At 40.0% G+C, this 16,224-nt stretch overlaps 3 protein-coding genes and 1 non-coding gene across 5 annotated transcripts in view; 3 read left to right on the top strand and 1 right to left on the bottom strand.

The window, feature by feature from the left end:
- The first annotated feature begins 484 nt into the window (after positions 1-484).
- On the top strand, positions 485-10,586 carry atg9a (ATG9 autophagy related 9 homolog A (S. cerevisiae)). 2 transcript variants are annotated; one of them, XM_067613564.1, is made up of 20 exons: positions 485-667; positions 957-1,012; positions 1,975-2,126; positions 2,257-2,300; positions 2,394-2,458; positions 2,591-2,740; positions 3,392-3,533; positions 3,695-3,835; positions 3,966-4,086; positions 4,212-4,387; positions 4,504-4,626; positions 4,835-5,022; positions 5,923-6,076; positions 6,740-6,919; positions 7,088-7,300; positions 7,399-7,631; positions 7,888-8,005; positions 8,153-8,423; positions 8,732-8,877; positions 8,965-10,586. In XM_067613564.1, exons 3-20 carry the CDS (start codon positions 2,024-2,026, stop codon positions 8,971-8,973), a joined length of 2,577 nt encoding a protein of 858 aa, XP_067469665.1. In that variant the 5' UTR covers positions 485-667; positions 957-1,012; positions 1,975-2,023; the 3' UTR covers positions 8,974-10,586. The 2 variants fall into 2 exon arrangements, with proteins under 2 accessions (XP_067469665.1, XP_067469666.1); XM_067613565.1 differs by having other exon boundaries at positions 485-697.
- Positions 10,587-10,641: 55 nt separating this feature from the next.
- Positions 10,642-15,183, bottom strand: zgc:112416 (uncharacterized protein LOC550509 homolog). The gene is made up of 9 exons (XM_067613567.1): positions 14,348-15,183; positions 14,196-14,252; positions 13,964-14,021; positions 13,601-13,674; positions 13,146-13,370; positions 12,243-12,357; positions 12,013-12,149; positions 11,673-11,902; positions 10,642-11,576 (listed from the first exon to the last, which is right to left on the bottom strand). Exons 1-9 carry the CDS (start codon positions 14,360-14,362, stop codon positions 11,558-11,560), a joined length of 930 nt encoding a protein of 309 aa, XP_067469668.1. The 5' UTR covers positions 14,363-15,183; the 3' UTR covers positions 10,642-11,557.
- Positions 10,862-10,934, top strand: trnak-uuu (transfer RNA lysine (anticodon UUU)). The gene has a single exon. It is a non-coding gene; the product is annotated as a tRNA-Lys (tRNA).
- A 221-nt stretch (positions 15,184-15,404) lies between the features above and the next one.
- pcnt (pericentrin) overlaps positions 15,405-16,224 on the top strand; it is a 38,521-nt gene continuing 37,701 nt past the window's right edge. Inside the window, 1 exon segment of the mRNA XM_067614939.1 lies at positions 15,405-15,602. Coding sequence (XP_067471040.1) covers positions 15,555-15,602 — 48 coding nt within the window. The 5' untranslated portion in view covers positions 15,405-15,554.

The following is a 16,224-nucleotide window of genomic DNA, read 5'->3' as shown; positions in this document are numbered from 1 at the left end:
CTACTGATCCATTTCTCATTTTTAAGCCTTTTAAACTATAAAATAATAAATAATTCATTCAAAAAAGCAGTTCAAAAGCTTTGTAATAACTCAATAAATCCCTTTTGGGGCACTACATACATACAGCAATATTTAGCCTAAGTTTTGGTTTGTTTTTTATTTTAAAAAAAATCTTCTGTTTTGTAATTTTTATGACTATTTATTTATATAATTTCTTATTCATATTCCAATCATTATGTGTAGTCTGAAAGCACCTCTGAGAGTATTGTTGTGCTACTTAAACCGACCAGGCGGTGGTAGTAAACACACATTTAATTAAACAAACCAGAGTGATGTTTTGAAAGGAGCCCATCATGGAGGCTCATGCAGGGCGTGCCACAGGACGTCCCAAAATCTACACAACACACTCTCAGAGCCCGCCTCCGGACGAACCTGATTGGCCGCTTCTTTAAACATTACAGAATTCCTTCTCTGATTGGATAACGCTCCCGTCCGTTCGCCGTGATAGACGCCACACACACTGCTAGCTGTATCGAAAATGAAACTGGCTTATATCTGACTTCGATAAGGGGGCGAAAGGAAAACGAAAACAAGACGGTGAACGGATAAAAAAAATTCCCGTGGATTCACTGTTTATACCTGTCTCAACGGAGGTGAAAACCTAACGGTAAGGGCTCCATGCGGCGGGATTTGAGAGGTAACATATTGGGGCAGGCCTGCGCTGTCAAACCACGACAACAACAACACTTGAATCTGTGTTGGCTTCGTTGATGTGTCACTGCTACTTATGATTTTTAAACAGCCACTCATTAAAAGACGGCTATATATGGTATTTTGTGTGTGGGTTAAGCCCCCCCGAACTGTATTGTATGTTGTCTCGAGAATAATACGGCACAAAGCCCTTTCCTGCTGTTTGTTGTGGTCTTAAATAAGACGGATTCTTCCTCTTTTTTCAGCTGGGAATGTTGAGTAAACACCAGATCTGGATAGGACGTACTTTACTGGAATGGAGGTAAGCAAGGCATATTTCTGTAGCTGATATTTATACCATAGCTTTGTTCTGGCATAATACGCTTATGTGTGGTTAAAAGATGTCACCAGTAAATAAAGCATTAGTTCAATTTCACCATTACATTTTCAATAATGTACCTTCCCTCTTACAAAATGGTCCCTGGTTTTTTATTACAGTTATTACACCACAAAATGTTGTTAATGCAGGACAGGGCAGCAGTTAAACGTAATTAAGATGAGTCCCTGCAGAATGTTTTGCCTCTTCTTTCATAATTTCTGTTGCACTTCACTCCTGCTAGGTAGTTTGTACTCCATACTATGTAATTATAGCCTTGAGTGAAAACATTATGAATTCAAAGAGTCTCTTTGGGATCTCCTGGTGGTATTAACAACCATAACTACATAGACAGACCTTTTAGACAGAAATATTTGTCTCTGAACCATTTGGTTGGTTTTAGTGTTACATACAATAGTTAGTTTCAGTCTTATTCTAACCGAGGCAGTTGCAATTTAAAGTGGCTTTACCACAAGTTTCGTTTCATACATCGCTGTATGTTTTCCCAGGCCGTCGGTTACAAGTTACATAAAGTGCATTTTTTTATGTCTGCTTTTGTTTAAAATTCAGCCCTGTGTGAGGACACTACAGTACGTGCCTGTTTCCATATTGAATAAGAGGACTGCCCTTTAACCTGGGCATTTAGTTTTGAACTGCCTTTGTCAGCAAGACTCCAGCTCCAGCTCCAGGGTTTCTGCTGTGTCATTGATCCTGACCTCTCACCTCACTTCAAGAGGGTCAGGCAGAATAGAATATTCCTGCAGGGATCAACAACTACAAACATGTGCTTTTCTGTTTTGTGACTTTCTTATTATATCACTGTTTTTCTTCTATTCCTGTCATGTTTTACCACTCATCTTCATATCCTTAACCCTCTTGTTATCCCCTCATCCCTCCCATCTCTCCAGTCTGTAGCAGTGGGCTTATCTACTTGGTGAGACTGAAGCTGCTGTCACTATGGCGCACTTTGACACAGAGTACCAGCGCCTGGAGGCGTCCTACAGCGACTCTCCCCCTGGAGAGGAGAACCTGCTGATGCATGTGCCAGAAGGAGTCAAATGTATGACACGCACACACAAATCGCAAGCAAATCATGGCCTTCTCACACACAGAAACACTTCCTTCTCTTTTACACTGACAATAATGCTTAACAACATCAGCACTACTAATTTGCAATGAATCTTTTGCAGCTCAGTGGCACCACATAGAAAACCTGGACCTGTTTTTCCAAAGAATATCCTTTCACATGTTCTGAATTGTCTCTATCTTTACACAAATAAGATTTCTCACTTCAGATGGATTTACAATATTCCTTAACGTCTCTTACGTCTATAATCTGCATCAGAAGAATGGATTCACCTGTATGCTGCTGGGCGAGATCTTTGAGCTGGTGTATGTATCCTATTCATCATAAACTGTAAAAACGTTTTTCAGGGAATTTGGTATGTGATGTGCCCTATAAGTATGGTTTCTTACTGTCTTTTCCTTTCTCCCCTGCCACCTTCTTCTTCTCTCTCTTTGCAGTCAATTGCTGTTTGTGGTTGGCTTCACAGTGTTCCTTGCCAACTGTGTGGATTATGACATCCTCTTTGCTAACAAGTTTGTAAATCACACTGATTCGTCTAAAGTCACCTTGCCTGATGCCATCCTCCCAGTGAATGTCTGCAGTGCACGGTGAGTATGACACTGTATTTAGCAAATGTACTTTGTGATACCTTTCTGCAGAGAATCTACAAGTGTTATTTGCTTTCTAAGTGAGGTGTAGCTGAGTATAGATCTGATGATTATTAGAAAGTTACAGGGGTTGTGGGATACCATCATCCAAATGACACATCTGTAAAGAAACACTAACACGTCCAGACTAAATAAGTGTGGGATGTAAATCATTAAGTTGCACAGTGGGAAATTATCGTAAATCCCAATTTGTTTTTTTACTTGTTAATCTCTGAGTCATACCTGTTTTTTATGAAAGAACATGATTCAGAAGTGTGATGTTTGAAGTATGTATATGAGAAAAAGATGAAAGTTTTACCCCAAATATCAAGCATGTTTGTGCTTTCTTAATGATAACAGTGAAATAATTTTTGAGAAATCCTTGTGAGTTACAGTGCATTGGCACATTTTTAATATGAAAAAGGTATGAAACCACCGACTTTCACACAATTTTTCTGTTGAAATGTGTTAACTTATTTACCCATGTTAGCTACCATGTGTTTGATTGTGCTATAAAGAAATATTAAATTTGTCAAAGCAATGACTTATGTCTGAAGACTTTAAAGCTGTCTTGTGCATAAATCTTTTAATTATAAAAAATTTTTTCCACAGTATCCAAGGCAATTCATTTGTGATCTTTGTGCTGATAATCTCTGGCGTGTTTTGGCTACATCGCCTGATCAAATTCATCTATAACGTCTGCTGCTACTGGGAGATCCGATCCTTCTATATTAACGCCCTCAAGATGACCATGGTGAGCCAGGCAAAGTAATGTCAGGATGTTATTTTGTAGTAGGGTGTTGGCCACATGAAGATTTACTTTGTCTGCTTTAAAAATATCTAGTAAGATGTGTTATAATCACATAGTATAATCTAATTTAACCCTCTAACCTTTACTGTGCTTTTCTTTTTCAGTCAGAGCTCCCCTATGCAACATGGCAGGAGGTTCAGGCTAGGATAGTGGAGATCCAGAAGGAGCATCAGATCTGTATCCATAAAAAAGAACTGACAGAGCTTGACATCTACCACCGCATCCTCCGCTTTAAAAACTACATGGTATGTGTATTTATGATGAAATTTTAATAACACTGTTTGGTGCGGCACTATTCATGTCTGACATAGTTACCTGTGAACATAAGGAAACAGTGTGACCTCAAACAAAAGCTTCCATCCTGTTCTTCTGTAGGTTGCCATGGTGAATAAATCTCTCCTTCCTGTGCGATTTCGACTTCCTTTACTTGGGGACTCTGTGTTTTACACCCGGGGTCTCAAGTACAACTTTGAACTCATCTTCTTCTGGGGGCCAGGTGTGTGTTTGTGTGTTCGCTGTAATCCATTTATACCTTTTGTATGTTTTGCATTCGTTTGGTGTGCCGGTGAACTGATCTGTCTGTATGCTTCCCCCTTTTGTTTCTTCCTTGTGCATCTGTAGGCTCTCTGTTTGAGAATGAGTGGAGCCTGAAACAAGAGTATAAAAGAGGAGGCAACAGGCTTGAGCTGGCAGACAGGCTAGCATCACGTATACTGTGGATTGGCATTGCCAATCTGCTGCTGTGTCCGGTCATTCTGGTGTGGCAGATTCTCTACGCCTTCTTCAGTTATACTGAGGTAAGTGGTTCACATGCACATACAGACTCTAAACAGTTTCATGTTTCATTCAGTGGCCAAGACAGTAGTTTATTGTGTGTGTGTGTGTGTGTGTGTGTGTGTGTGTGTGTGTCTAGGTGATTAAGCGAGAGCCTGGTTCTCTGGGAGCGAGATGCTGGTCTCTGTATGGTCGATGTTACCTGCGTCACTTTAATGAGTTGGACCATGAACTCATGTCACGCCTTAGCAAAGGCTACAAGGTCAGTGTATTAGCTTATTTTGCTTTCTTCTCTCTTTGAACCCAGTGTTTTTCTTTTAATTAAATAGAAAGAACATGCAGAATATCATTACATTATGCTCTTTAAGCTTATACTCGTGCCTCCCTTCAGTTGCCTGCGGAGTTAATCATTAATCTATTTCCTCATTTTTCTCTCCCTCTTCCTCCTCATTTGTTCCTGTTTCCTTCAGGCTGCATCCAAGTATATGAACTGTTTCCTTTCACCACTGCTGACTGTGGTGGCCAAAAATGTAGCGTTTTTTGCTGGATCTCTTCTGGCAGTCCTCATCGCCCTGACCATCTATGACGAGGACGTGCTTGCAGTTGAACATGTTCTCTCGTCAATCACACTGCTCGGAGTGTGTATCACAGTATGCAGGTAGGGATCAGTGTCACACAGATAATCTATCTGCTATTCTCATCTCTCTGAATACACATCTGCGTGATTGATTTAATGATTGTATTTAACAAAAGCATTTTATAAACATATAGACAAATCATTTAATGATTAGTCAGGGTAACACAGCAAAGCCCGGAGGCTTATTTCAATGATGGTCCAGCATGCTGGGAGAGCAGGGGAGGGAGGAAAAGGCAGTAGTTGTAACTGTATGAACAATGAAGATGGATAAAATACATCACCAATTTCTCATTCATCTCTTAAAATTTATCACCTTCATCATTATTGAACAGATATTAAATCACAAACATCAGATAAAAATATACAACATGAATACAAGACAGAAATATTAACCTAGAATATAAGGGTCCCGTTACCCACAAGCCATTTTTTTATTGCCCTTTTTAAATCTACCCAGAGTTGTAATCCCTTTAATGCTCTTCAGCAGTTTATTCTGCTGTATAACTGATGATTATAAGAGGGTTTCCTTCCATAAGTAGCTTCTCACTCCTTGAAGTCTATAATGAGTTTAAATCAAAAATGTTAAATATTAACACTGAACATTCCCATGAATTTTTATGATAGAAAAATCTTCTATCTGTGTAAGTCTATCTTGTACCTATAAAGATCAAAGGCAATTAAGAATCCATAAGAAATTTCATAGGTAGATTCTGAACTGAATTTAAATTGTTTTGTGAGATCTTTGCAAAGAATTAAAAAAAACGTTACCTACTAAAAATGTTTTCAATGTCAAACTCTGTATTTATGGTTATCAAAAACATTTCAAAGGTAGAGTCTGTTATTATCCGATATCCTGTCACTAAAGCTCTGAAGTTGTAAGACTACGTTATGTTTCAATCACTTATTTTTCTCTCTCTGCAGGTCATTTATTCCTGATAAGCACATGGTGTTTTGTCCTGAGCAGCTGTTGCGAGTTATCCTGGCTCATATCCACTACATGCCTGACCACTGGCAGGGCAATGCACATAGATATGAGACCCGTGACCAGTTCTCCCAGCTCTTCCAGTACAAAGCAGTGCGTACAAATTCTGTACTGGGAATAAATGTCAAGATGATAACATTGGAATTAACCTGTCAAAAGTTCATTCTGACATGTCACAGTAGGAAAACCATAGGTATGATTAATATAATTATTGATGGTTGTATTACAGCTGAACCTTCAGGATCATGAAATGGTCCTTAAATGCAATCAAGCCATCATTAATATTATTACTTGCACCTGTGCTGTTCTTGCTATGACAAGTCAAAATGTCTGCTGTGAAAAGGGGCCTACAGTTATACTGCCAAATACTCTCTGAACATCTGTTTTTTTTAGAGAAATGCCAAGCTTTACAGTCACACCGTTATTTGCATTCATAACTCCTAGCAGACTAGTGAAACTGCAGACTTCTGCAATTCAATATTAAGCAGATCCACTTGAACCAATAGGGGTTTCAGTGCCACACTGAGCTGCACCTTGTTGCACTATATAAGAGAAGAGATTCACTCCTTGGTTCTAGATTTTCCCAGCCAACGGCAACTGCTTTTGCTTTTTTACAACATCTCAATTATATGAGTTTGTAGTTTTAAATAACACATCTTTTTAAGCAAGAGTTCAAAATTAATTAGGTGTGCTTTCTAAACCATTCTTTGTTATACAAGTATACAGGGTTAACCTTTCGTATCTGTTTGCTTCCAGGTGTTTATTCTAGAGGAGCTGCTGAGTCCAGTGGTGACTCCCATCATCCTCATCTTCTGCCTGAGGAGGAAGTCTCTAGAGATCATTGATTTCTTCAGGAACTTCACCGTAGAGGTCGTCGGGGTGGGAGACACTTGCTCCTTTGCCCAAATGGACATCAGGCAGCATGGACACCCTGCGGTGAGGAACTGCCACATAGACATAAACACCTGTAGACACCTGTTTGAAGTGTCTATAGACTGTGCACTGTATCCATGTCTACATGCATCAGATTAATTCATTCAAAAGTGCAATATGAGTGAATGAGAGAATGTATCTGTAAGTTGCCTCTCTCTCCTCCCACTACAGTGGATGTCAGAAGGGAAGACAGAGGCATCTATCTACCAACAAGCAGAGGACGGGAAGACGGAGTTGTCTCTGATGCATTTCGCTATCACCAACCCTCAGTGGCAGCCTCCTCAAGAGACCACGCACTTCATCAGCCAGCTGAAAGAAAGAGTTCACAGAGAGGCCACCGGAGCCCCTTCAGACACGCATCCACTCTCACTTTCAGAGTCTGAAGTACGGCGATAAATAAACATTCATGTTTGAGTTAAAATTCCTAACATCTTCAGAAGTGGATCTACTTCCTTATCTCTTACCCTTTCTCTCTCTTATAGCCAAGGAGTCTCGTTGCAAACCTCTTGGCAGGTCCATCTACCCTGGGCTCTGTTCATTTTGGTCGGGACAGTTCTTTGACCAATCATGCAGCAGCTGGCATAAGCGATGGGGCATCTGCCTTGCGCTCCCTTTCTCCAATCAGCAGCAGTCTTCACCTGAGAGGCAGCTTGAGTGGAGCTCACAGGGCTGGTGGCCACACTTCAACCATGAGCAAGGCCATGGCAGGCTCTGGGTAGGAAAATGCTCCTTCATAATTATGCCTTTTAGGCTGGCTCTTTCTGTCCAACTTGTAATATTTACCTTGCCGCTGGATTGAAACTAAAAATAGATTATAACTCACAGCTCAAAGTACAAATCTACCACACTCACAAGAGCTTTGTCAATCATTACCCATCTTAATTTCTTATCTAAATGCAATATTCTGTTTTCCTCTATCATCCTCATCTTCATGTCCTCATTTTTTCCACATTTTTGCTCTCCTCTGATAGGACTGATGCTCGAACTGTCAGTTCAGGAAGCAGTGCATGGGAGGGACAACTTTCCAGTTTGATCCTATCAGAGTATGCCTCCACTGAGATGAGCATCCATGCACTTTACATGCATGAGGTAAGTGTACATATGCACACATTAGAGGAAGAGAATAGAGAGGATCTGTTGGAGTCATAAACTGACTGAAGTTCAGCGTGTTCTCACATCTGACGCACCTGACATCATTTACAGCTCCTCCTCCTATCTTTTTTTTTTCCCTTTTAGCTCCATAAACAGCAGTCACGTAGCGAGGTCTCTCGTCACACGTGGCACAGGCAGGAGAGTGACGAAAGCAGCGACAGTGTCCCGGATGAAGTGAGGAGCGAACCCAGCGCTCACTCCAGACACTTCCCTCGCTCACACACCTTCCCCACAGCAGTACCCAGTCCCAGTGCCATTCCCACTTCAGCTTCAGCCAACAACGGTTCTGCCCTGCGCCAGGAGGGGGCTCCATTACAGAGCGGCAGCCAGCGCCGCCATAGTGGAACTATCACAGGTATCTATCTTTTTGATTTACTCTCCATGTTTCACACCACTGGCATGTTTTGAATTGAACAATATTTGATTGGCAGTTCAGGCTTTAAACAACATGGATTGATTTTCACCTACTGTTCTTTTTGACAGTATTATCACTTCATCTTTACTTTGTGTTATTGTCACATGGGTGCTTCCACTCCTGCAGTTTCAGCATTTTAAATTGTCTGAATCAATTGAGGACAATGTGCGGATTTCTTTAACTCTACAAGTCATGTTAACTGTTGATTTTTCCTAATGATGCCCTCTGCCTTGACTCTGCCTCCCCAGACTCTTTAGGTGCTGGGGGAAAGGCGGTGAGGTCGGCTCGTGTGCCAATGGGAGGGTGGGCAGAAGAGGGTCAAGCAGCACCACGACACCATGAGCCACTACCAGAAGAGAGCTCAGAGGATGAGATGCCTCCTCATATACACAAGGTAAATGCTGTTTAAGAGTGGAGTGGTTTTTTTATTCGGCCTGTGTGCATTATAAGTGATATTTTTGTTATCTTTCTCCCTTTTTAGGTTACATAACTAAGCCATGTGGAGAAGTATCAGCGTCTCTCCCTCCTTAGCTAACCAAACACCCATGATCATCCTTTACCAAACCTTCCTCCAGGATCGACCGTCTGATCTGTCACAGATGAAGATTGGCACGTGTGAGAGCGGTGTACCATCATCCCCTCAAAACACTCAACTACTGAAGTCATCTGGAAGTTTAGATTGTCCATTTAAAGATACAGTGGGAGACTGTATGACTTACTATATGCCTTAACAGGCAGACAGGGTAAATTTCTGAAGAGGACCTGCAAGGTCAAGTTATTTCTAAAAGCCATTGATAACATCAGATTACACTACTCTTTTATAATGTCAAAAGGATAACATAATGAACGTGCATGTGATGCTACACAGAAAAGAAATTGTGATCACTATTGGAGGCATCCATGGCACTTTACTGAGGTGTCACTTGTTAAAAAAGACAAATCAGGTTGCCCCAACTGTGATCACAATAATCTGAATTGTGCTGTCTCTATTGTTTCCCTTTTTTATAGACCAAGTGGCGTGAAATTTGAAGAATGTATGGTACCTCTTTAATAATAACAGCATTCACCGAGATGTGTTTAGAAAGATGCTGGTAGCACACTGACTGTCATTGTGTGTATACTGTAAGTTCTCATATCAATAGTAGGACACTGTGTATCCTACCTTGTGCTCTGTCTTTCAGCTTGCAGATTGCCTCGTCGCAAAACACACAAAAGCCTCAAATAGTGTAAAATTCATTTGAAACGTTCTTATTAATTATTTTACTCTGTTTGGATTTCTTTTGCATTTCAAAGTTCAGTTCTGGCTCTGTTTGCTGTAGAGCAGCCAGGCATTCTGCACACATGCACTGTGTAAATAAACAATATCAGGTTATTTCTCAGCATTGGTAAACACGATTCAATTATCAAGTGTGCAAAGTTGTAAGGCCAGCATTTTCGGATGTGTAACCAGAGATGAGGAATGCAAGCACATTGTAATCCGATTTAACCCAGGTTTTTATTGTTTACCATTCATTATTCTTCTACAGACTTGGTAAAGGGTAAAACAAGAGTGTTTTCAGCATGTAATCTTGACTTTTGTGCCATACAAAAAGCCCCCCCTCCAGCAAGTGCATGATCATCATCCACTCATTCTTCTGAAGAGTTCCCACAGCAAGAAAGCTGCACCATGAACCATCCTCCTCTACGTCTTGTTTAATCACAGCATGACCGCCTTTTGTTCTCCTGTAATTAATCCACAATTCTTTAAAAGAGCAAATATGCACTTTAATAACATGTTAATGCAGAAGGTGTCACCTAACTGGGATTGTTTATATGTGTATGTTCTCATATATATATATATATATATTTTATTTATCAAAGGGATGTGCCAAGATGATTGACACTTGTTGACATTGTGAGTCAATGCTGTGTTTCCTGTTGTGCTTTTTGATGGGGGATAAACGGAGCACTTTGTGTCACAATGCTGGACTGATATCGAGGACGCGGTGATTCAGTGCGGTAACGTTAACGTAGAAGTGATTCCTGTTATTTCTGTTTTATAGATCCTGTAAAGTACCATTTTGTACAGATTTAAATGCATTCATTAAACTCTGGGCAATGATACGAGTAGTGAATACATTAATGTGCTTATTACATCTTACAGTTGCTTTGGCCTGAACTCCAACTAACTGCTAATGTTATATTTCACATTTGTGATTAGCCTGTCGTTAGCGTTAGCCTGATAGCTATGCGGCTAGCTAAGCTTAGCTAATTCGCTAAATACATAACACGTTAACTAACGTTAACATCAAGGTAACTTGGACAATAAATGTTAAGATTATGTCTTCCTTGGTAACGTTGGAATATTCTTATATACTCAAATAAAAGTATTTGCCAGAGCCCGGATAGCTCAGTCGGTAGAGCATCAGACTTTTAATCTGAGGGTCCAGGGTTCAAGTCCCTGTTCGGGCGGTAGTCTTTTTGTTTATATTCGCTCTTTGGGAACGATCGTCGTTCATTTAAACGTATTTACTGGAGGAATATGGTGTTTTTACCGACAAAAATTACGCTAAAACGAAAAGTCGTAGCTATGTGCCCAACTAACGTCACTTTGTATATTTAATCGTTAACCTAATCAGACGAGTGTAAACGTTAATCTAATGTTCATTAACTAAATTGCGACATATTTTAATGTGTTTGTAATGGATGGAGATCATCCTGTTATGGAAAATAAATCATAAAAGTCCCCAAAATATAATTTAATTTGCGAGTAAATGTCTATCTTCCAGATATTGCAAAAGAAACTTACTATCTGTGGGATGGCTCGTAACAGCTATGATTCCCTCAAATGAAGTTTTGTTTTCTAGGACTTCGAAGTTGACCTGTTTTTATTTGTCTCCCATTCATACATGACATGTTTTGGAAATAAATAAGGGAAAACAACATCGTTTCCATTAAATGCATGTGCGTTTTGTTCTCCTGCGAGTTTTTGTTTCTTTTTAGTTTGAGTTATTCTTGACCTGTTGTACAACCGGGGAATTACATCTATCTCAATGTCTCGCATGCAGTTTCAATTCAGAGACAGCAGGGGGCTCTCAGAGAGAAATCCCACTCCTGTGAAGACACAAACAAATGTGAAAGCTGAAAATTCCCAAAATAATTGTGTGAGTGTGTAAATATAAAGTACACATGTGCTGTCATAAACCTTACACATTGAGTGGTGGGAGTGAAAATGGTTCTGTTCCCTTCTGCACTGATGGTACATGTCCCTGTGCTTGTCCTGCAGGGACAGGTGACACCACTGGCTGCCATATAGGGTAGCTGATGGGGGGCAGCTGTGGTGCTGCAGGTGTAGGACCATAGTGATGATGATGATGGACAGCACTTCCCCTTGGTTTGACATCTGGCCTTACAAAAATAGGGGCTCCCTGGTAACCATCCTGGAAAATACAAATTTGGGGATTTGTGAAAAGACAGACATGACAATTTTGTAAACGTGCAGGTGTGTGTGTGTGTGTGTGTGTGTGTGCGTGTGTGTGTGTGTGTGTACCTGTCCAAGATACGCAGCCTGAGTGGCACTGTGATTGGGTGGCGACAGGGCCATAGGAGGCATGGCTTTCAGCATCATATTGTGCATTATGATTTGGTGCATCTGCGCATTTTGCATCAGCATCAACTCCACCATGTCTAAAAGACACGAGTACACAAACACATACTGACATATGAATACAGACAACCTTAAATAAGATACATACATACGGTATATGTAGTGTTACGTACCCTCTTTGATGCTGCCTGAGCGAGATGCAGGGTTTGGCTGAAGCAGGGGAATCTGGGTAATCAGAGGCTGCTGTTGTGGCAGCTGTTGTATGATGGTGGCAGGCTGCTGGGGTAGCTTCAGAGAGAGAGAAAAAGAATATCTAATTTGCACAAATATGTTAAATATAAGGCTCTCCATTTTTTGACACTAGTTTCATGTCACCTTTACCAAGATAATACTGCCCCATGTCCCACACATACTAACATGATCTAATGTATTATAGCAATCTAATATGATTTATCCTTTTTTCTTAGTATTATTCCTTTAACCAGTCATTTTAAAGGCAAATTATGTCTGTCAGTATGCTTAGAGGAAATCAGTGGCATGTGGACAAATTTTGCAAAGGCCATTGTGTAAAATCTTAATCTTGCAATGGCACTTTTTATATTTTATATGTGATAATATTTAGCCTATACGGTGTCCCTAGGGTGCAAAACACAATGACATTTCATAAAACACAAAAACATCTCACAAAACAACTTTTCATGTTCATGCTGTGAAACTTTGTGTTTTCTGTTTTGTTGTGTTTCCTGAAAATGTACATTTCTATTATTGAACTCTAAATACACAGATATAGAGCTAAATAAAAATCAAATTAAACATATGAAAATGAGTATGGTGTAATAGTAAGGTCAGGAGGAAGGATGACAATTTTCCTTACAGGGATATCACCCTTCTTGTACTTGTTGCAAGTCAGCCTGGATAAAAGTGTCAATTTAGTGCATAAAAGTAGATGAATGGGCCAAAAACAGAGGATAAGGAAGCGGAAAAGAAGATTAAATTAATTAAATAGACCACATGGATACAGCGAGACGGATCCGAGGGATTGGGGGTGTTTTTGAGATTAATGCTGAGTGTCTCACAGTCTGCTGGATGATGTGTGGGGGCTGAGGCGGGGCAGGTGGTGGTGGTGGTGGTGGTGGTGGGGGCAGGGTGAGCAGAGCAGGCGCTGGCTGGTGGATGTGAATCGGTTCCATATGTGGGAGCGATACGGGCAGCTGAGGGGCAGTGGCAAAATGTGACCGGTACTGGTTTCGCAACCCTCCCCAGGTGTGAGGTCTGTTTAGGTCCTCTAACATATGCTGCTCCTACACAAAAGATCCCAAACAACATACAACACATTATACACTTGTCATGACAGGTCAAAGAGTAAAAACTCAAGACATTGGACTAAGCTCTTGTAAATTTCTTCTGCCTTTTGCATGCATTCAGTTTGTCGTCTTCACCTCAATTTCTTGAAGTAGGCAACTATATTCATGTGTTAATGAGTGAAAATGTTTATTCTCATAATGTAAAGATATAAAGATTTTGTACTAACCCTCAGTCTCTGCAGTAGGTCCTGTTTTCGCCTCAGTGCACGGTGCAATGCATCCATCTGTCCATCGTAACTCCCTGAATAGACAAAATCATGCTCTCACTAACTAACTCTGTAAGTGTTTATCCTCATTCATGTCTGCCTACTTTACTAACAGCTTCAAACTCTTCAATCAGCTCCTAAGAAATGATTTTTTTTTTTTAATTGTCTAATGTTGGTGCTCAGCTTCATAACTACTTGTTAATTTTATGACTAACAGTACATTATCTTGGTATACTCTCCACATGCCAACTTCAATCTTAGTGTCAAATAAATGTCTATAATGTAAAATGTAAATGTACTCATACAGTAAAATCTTTATCTTACTTGCAGACTGGGCAGACTCTGCTCTTTGGTCCATATTGTGCTTCTCGTTTTCCAGTCTCTATGAATGTCAGTAAAGAATATTTCTTAAAGATTTTGACCTTCTGTTCTCAAAAAAAAAGTAGAAACAGAAACCAAGCTGAACTATTCCACATGTGAGTACGTGAGAAGAAAAAATATAATTGTGAATGCAGTTGCAACAATTTCTTATTAACTCTGTCTACCTATCACATACCTTCTCCAGCAGTTTGAGTTTAAATCTTGTCATCTGATCAACCACAGGACTGCCATGCTACAAGGTGAGCAGAATGAAGAAACAGTTTAATTGTGGCATTCTCTGGAGTGAACAGGTTTCACGCAAACACACAAACAGATTATTTAATTTACCTGAAATTGTGGCATTTGGAGTCACACAGATTTGATGTCCACCTTTGTGTTTGAGTCAAACTAAGCCACACATTGGTTGTCATGGGACGCACCTGTTTACCACTGGTGCGTCACCATGACCTTCCTACTTGGTTTCTATAGAGAGGGAATTTGATGCTATAAATACTGTAAATGTGGCAGATATCCTCTTGATATGACTAATGCATAAAAATGACTGCGTGGACACCCTGTGGATTTTGGCCCCAATCACTTACGATGAAAGAGCACTTGAAGGGAATCTTTTAATAGCCAGTATGAACAGGAGGAATGATTACAGTAAGGAAAACCTCTTTAAGTGTTCATATGGGCACCTGACTGTTGTTTTAAGACACACTTGAAAAATTGTGAACCTGTCCTTTAAGGCCCAAACTACAATTCACTTATCAAAATTAAAAGATGATCTTGCTCTAAACTTTTGTGGGGCTCTGTTTAGTCCAAATTAGGTGATTAACCAGGTGATGACAGTCAATAATTGTCACCCACAATGCAATAAAAATAACTATGCCCCTTGGATATATTTCTTGTCTAACTTAATCTAGATAGAAAAAATAAATTGGTGTTTTTATTTAATGATAACCCACAAATAACAAAAAATATTACTATTGTTGTCATGATTTAAATAACTCTAACCTTTTGACCCAGTTTGAAAGACATATTTTACTGTAACTACCATGGTAACCGCGCCTTAGTCGTCATAAGGTTGTTCTGTTGCCCCAGTAACCCCCGGCAGGATTCCGCACTGGCACTTTCAAAACACAAGTGAGCGCATATCTATTTTGTATTAGTAGGCTCTGATTGGCTGCAAGAGCCGTCAATCCAAATGTGGCAACTTCATACAATCATCTTATTGGTCACCAAGATTCTAGTTTAGGTGATGTACAAATTAGGAGGTGGCTTATTATTATGCGGGAATATCGACGCAAATCTCATTGGCTGAAGCTGTGGAAAGCAATGATTTGATTGGTCTGTTCATTCAGGGAAACTCGATAAGGGCGGAGTTGAAATGACTTGGCGGCCATATTGAATATTATCTGTTGACAGTTGTGTCCAAAGGAAGCTCAAAGATTTTGTTTTAGCTAACTTATGCTAAAAGTGAAGGTTTTGTTGAGCTTTTCAACCGATTTAGGACGTTGGTCCTAAATTTTAATGGTTTTATTTTAACCGAGAGATGGATGAAGATGAACGGCAGAGAAAACTAGAGGCTGGGAGAGCGAAGGTTTGTTGCTAACATTAAACGCACGCTAATATTGAATGCTAGCAGTTGGCTAATTCTTGTCATAGCTTTGTCAACTGCGAACTACACTCCCTCAATATTATTCAACGTTTTGTTTGTCGTTGCCTAGTTTCCATTTGTCGTCAAATTATAGACTCCTAATTTAACTCATTTAACGTTACCGCGCATAAGCCGCGCGTTGATTATTAGCTGAGATAACGACAACAATAACAGTGATGGAGTTATGTTCGGTTAATCGGCTAATGAATTGACTTTCTTCGCACACACTTGGAGTTCAGTAGAAACAGAAAGGTGTACTTATTCACAAATACGAGGGAAATAAGCTTTTAACGTCCAACGTACTTATTTCTGAAGTGTTGTCTTTGAATGTTTACGTATTCCTGAAGTGTTGTCTTTGAGCAGTGTCCATGTTTTCGTCGGAAATTAAACGCTTTGTCACATGTTGGGGTCCATTTGCATTTGGGGATTTTTTTTGTTTGTGTGTGTAATTGCCATTACAACCTTCACCGACATAGGAAAAACACTTAACGGGTCTAATAAAAGGGCTTATGTTAATTATGGTACAATTTTACAGCCTTAAAAACAATTAAATGGCCTATTCAGA

The sequence above is a fragment of the Thunnus thynnus genome, chromosome 16 (genome assembly GCF_963924715.1).
Source record: "Thunnus thynnus chromosome 16, fThuThy2.1, whole genome shotgun sequence".
Lineage (NCBI taxonomy): Eukaryota > Metazoa > Chordata > Actinopteri > Scombriformes > Scombridae > Thunnus > Thunnus thynnus.
This window is presented reverse-complemented; position numbering and strand designations above follow the sequence as displayed.

Coding starts and splice junctions, on each gene's coding strand:
- atg9a (XM_067613564.1), top strand. CDS start 2,024: ATGGCGCACTTTGACACAGAGTACCAGCGCCTGGAGGCGTCCTACAGC. Junction 2,741..3,391: donor GTGAATGTCTGCAGTGCACG/GTGAGTATGACA, acceptor TTTTTTCCACAG/TATCCAAGGCAATTCATTTG. Junction 8,424..8,731: donor CCATAGTGGAACTATCACAG/GTATCTATCTTT, acceptor CTGCCTCCCCAG/ACTCTTTAGGTGCTGGGGGA.
- zgc:112416 (XM_067613567.1), bottom strand. Junction 14,022..14,195: donor AACTCAAACTGCTGGAGAAG/GTATGTGATAGG, acceptor TGACATTCATAG/AGACTGGAAAACGAGAAGCA. Junction 13,371..13,600: donor ACCTACTGCAGAGACTGAGG/GTTAGTACAAAA, acceptor TCTTTTGTGTAG/GAGCAGCATATGTTAGAGGA.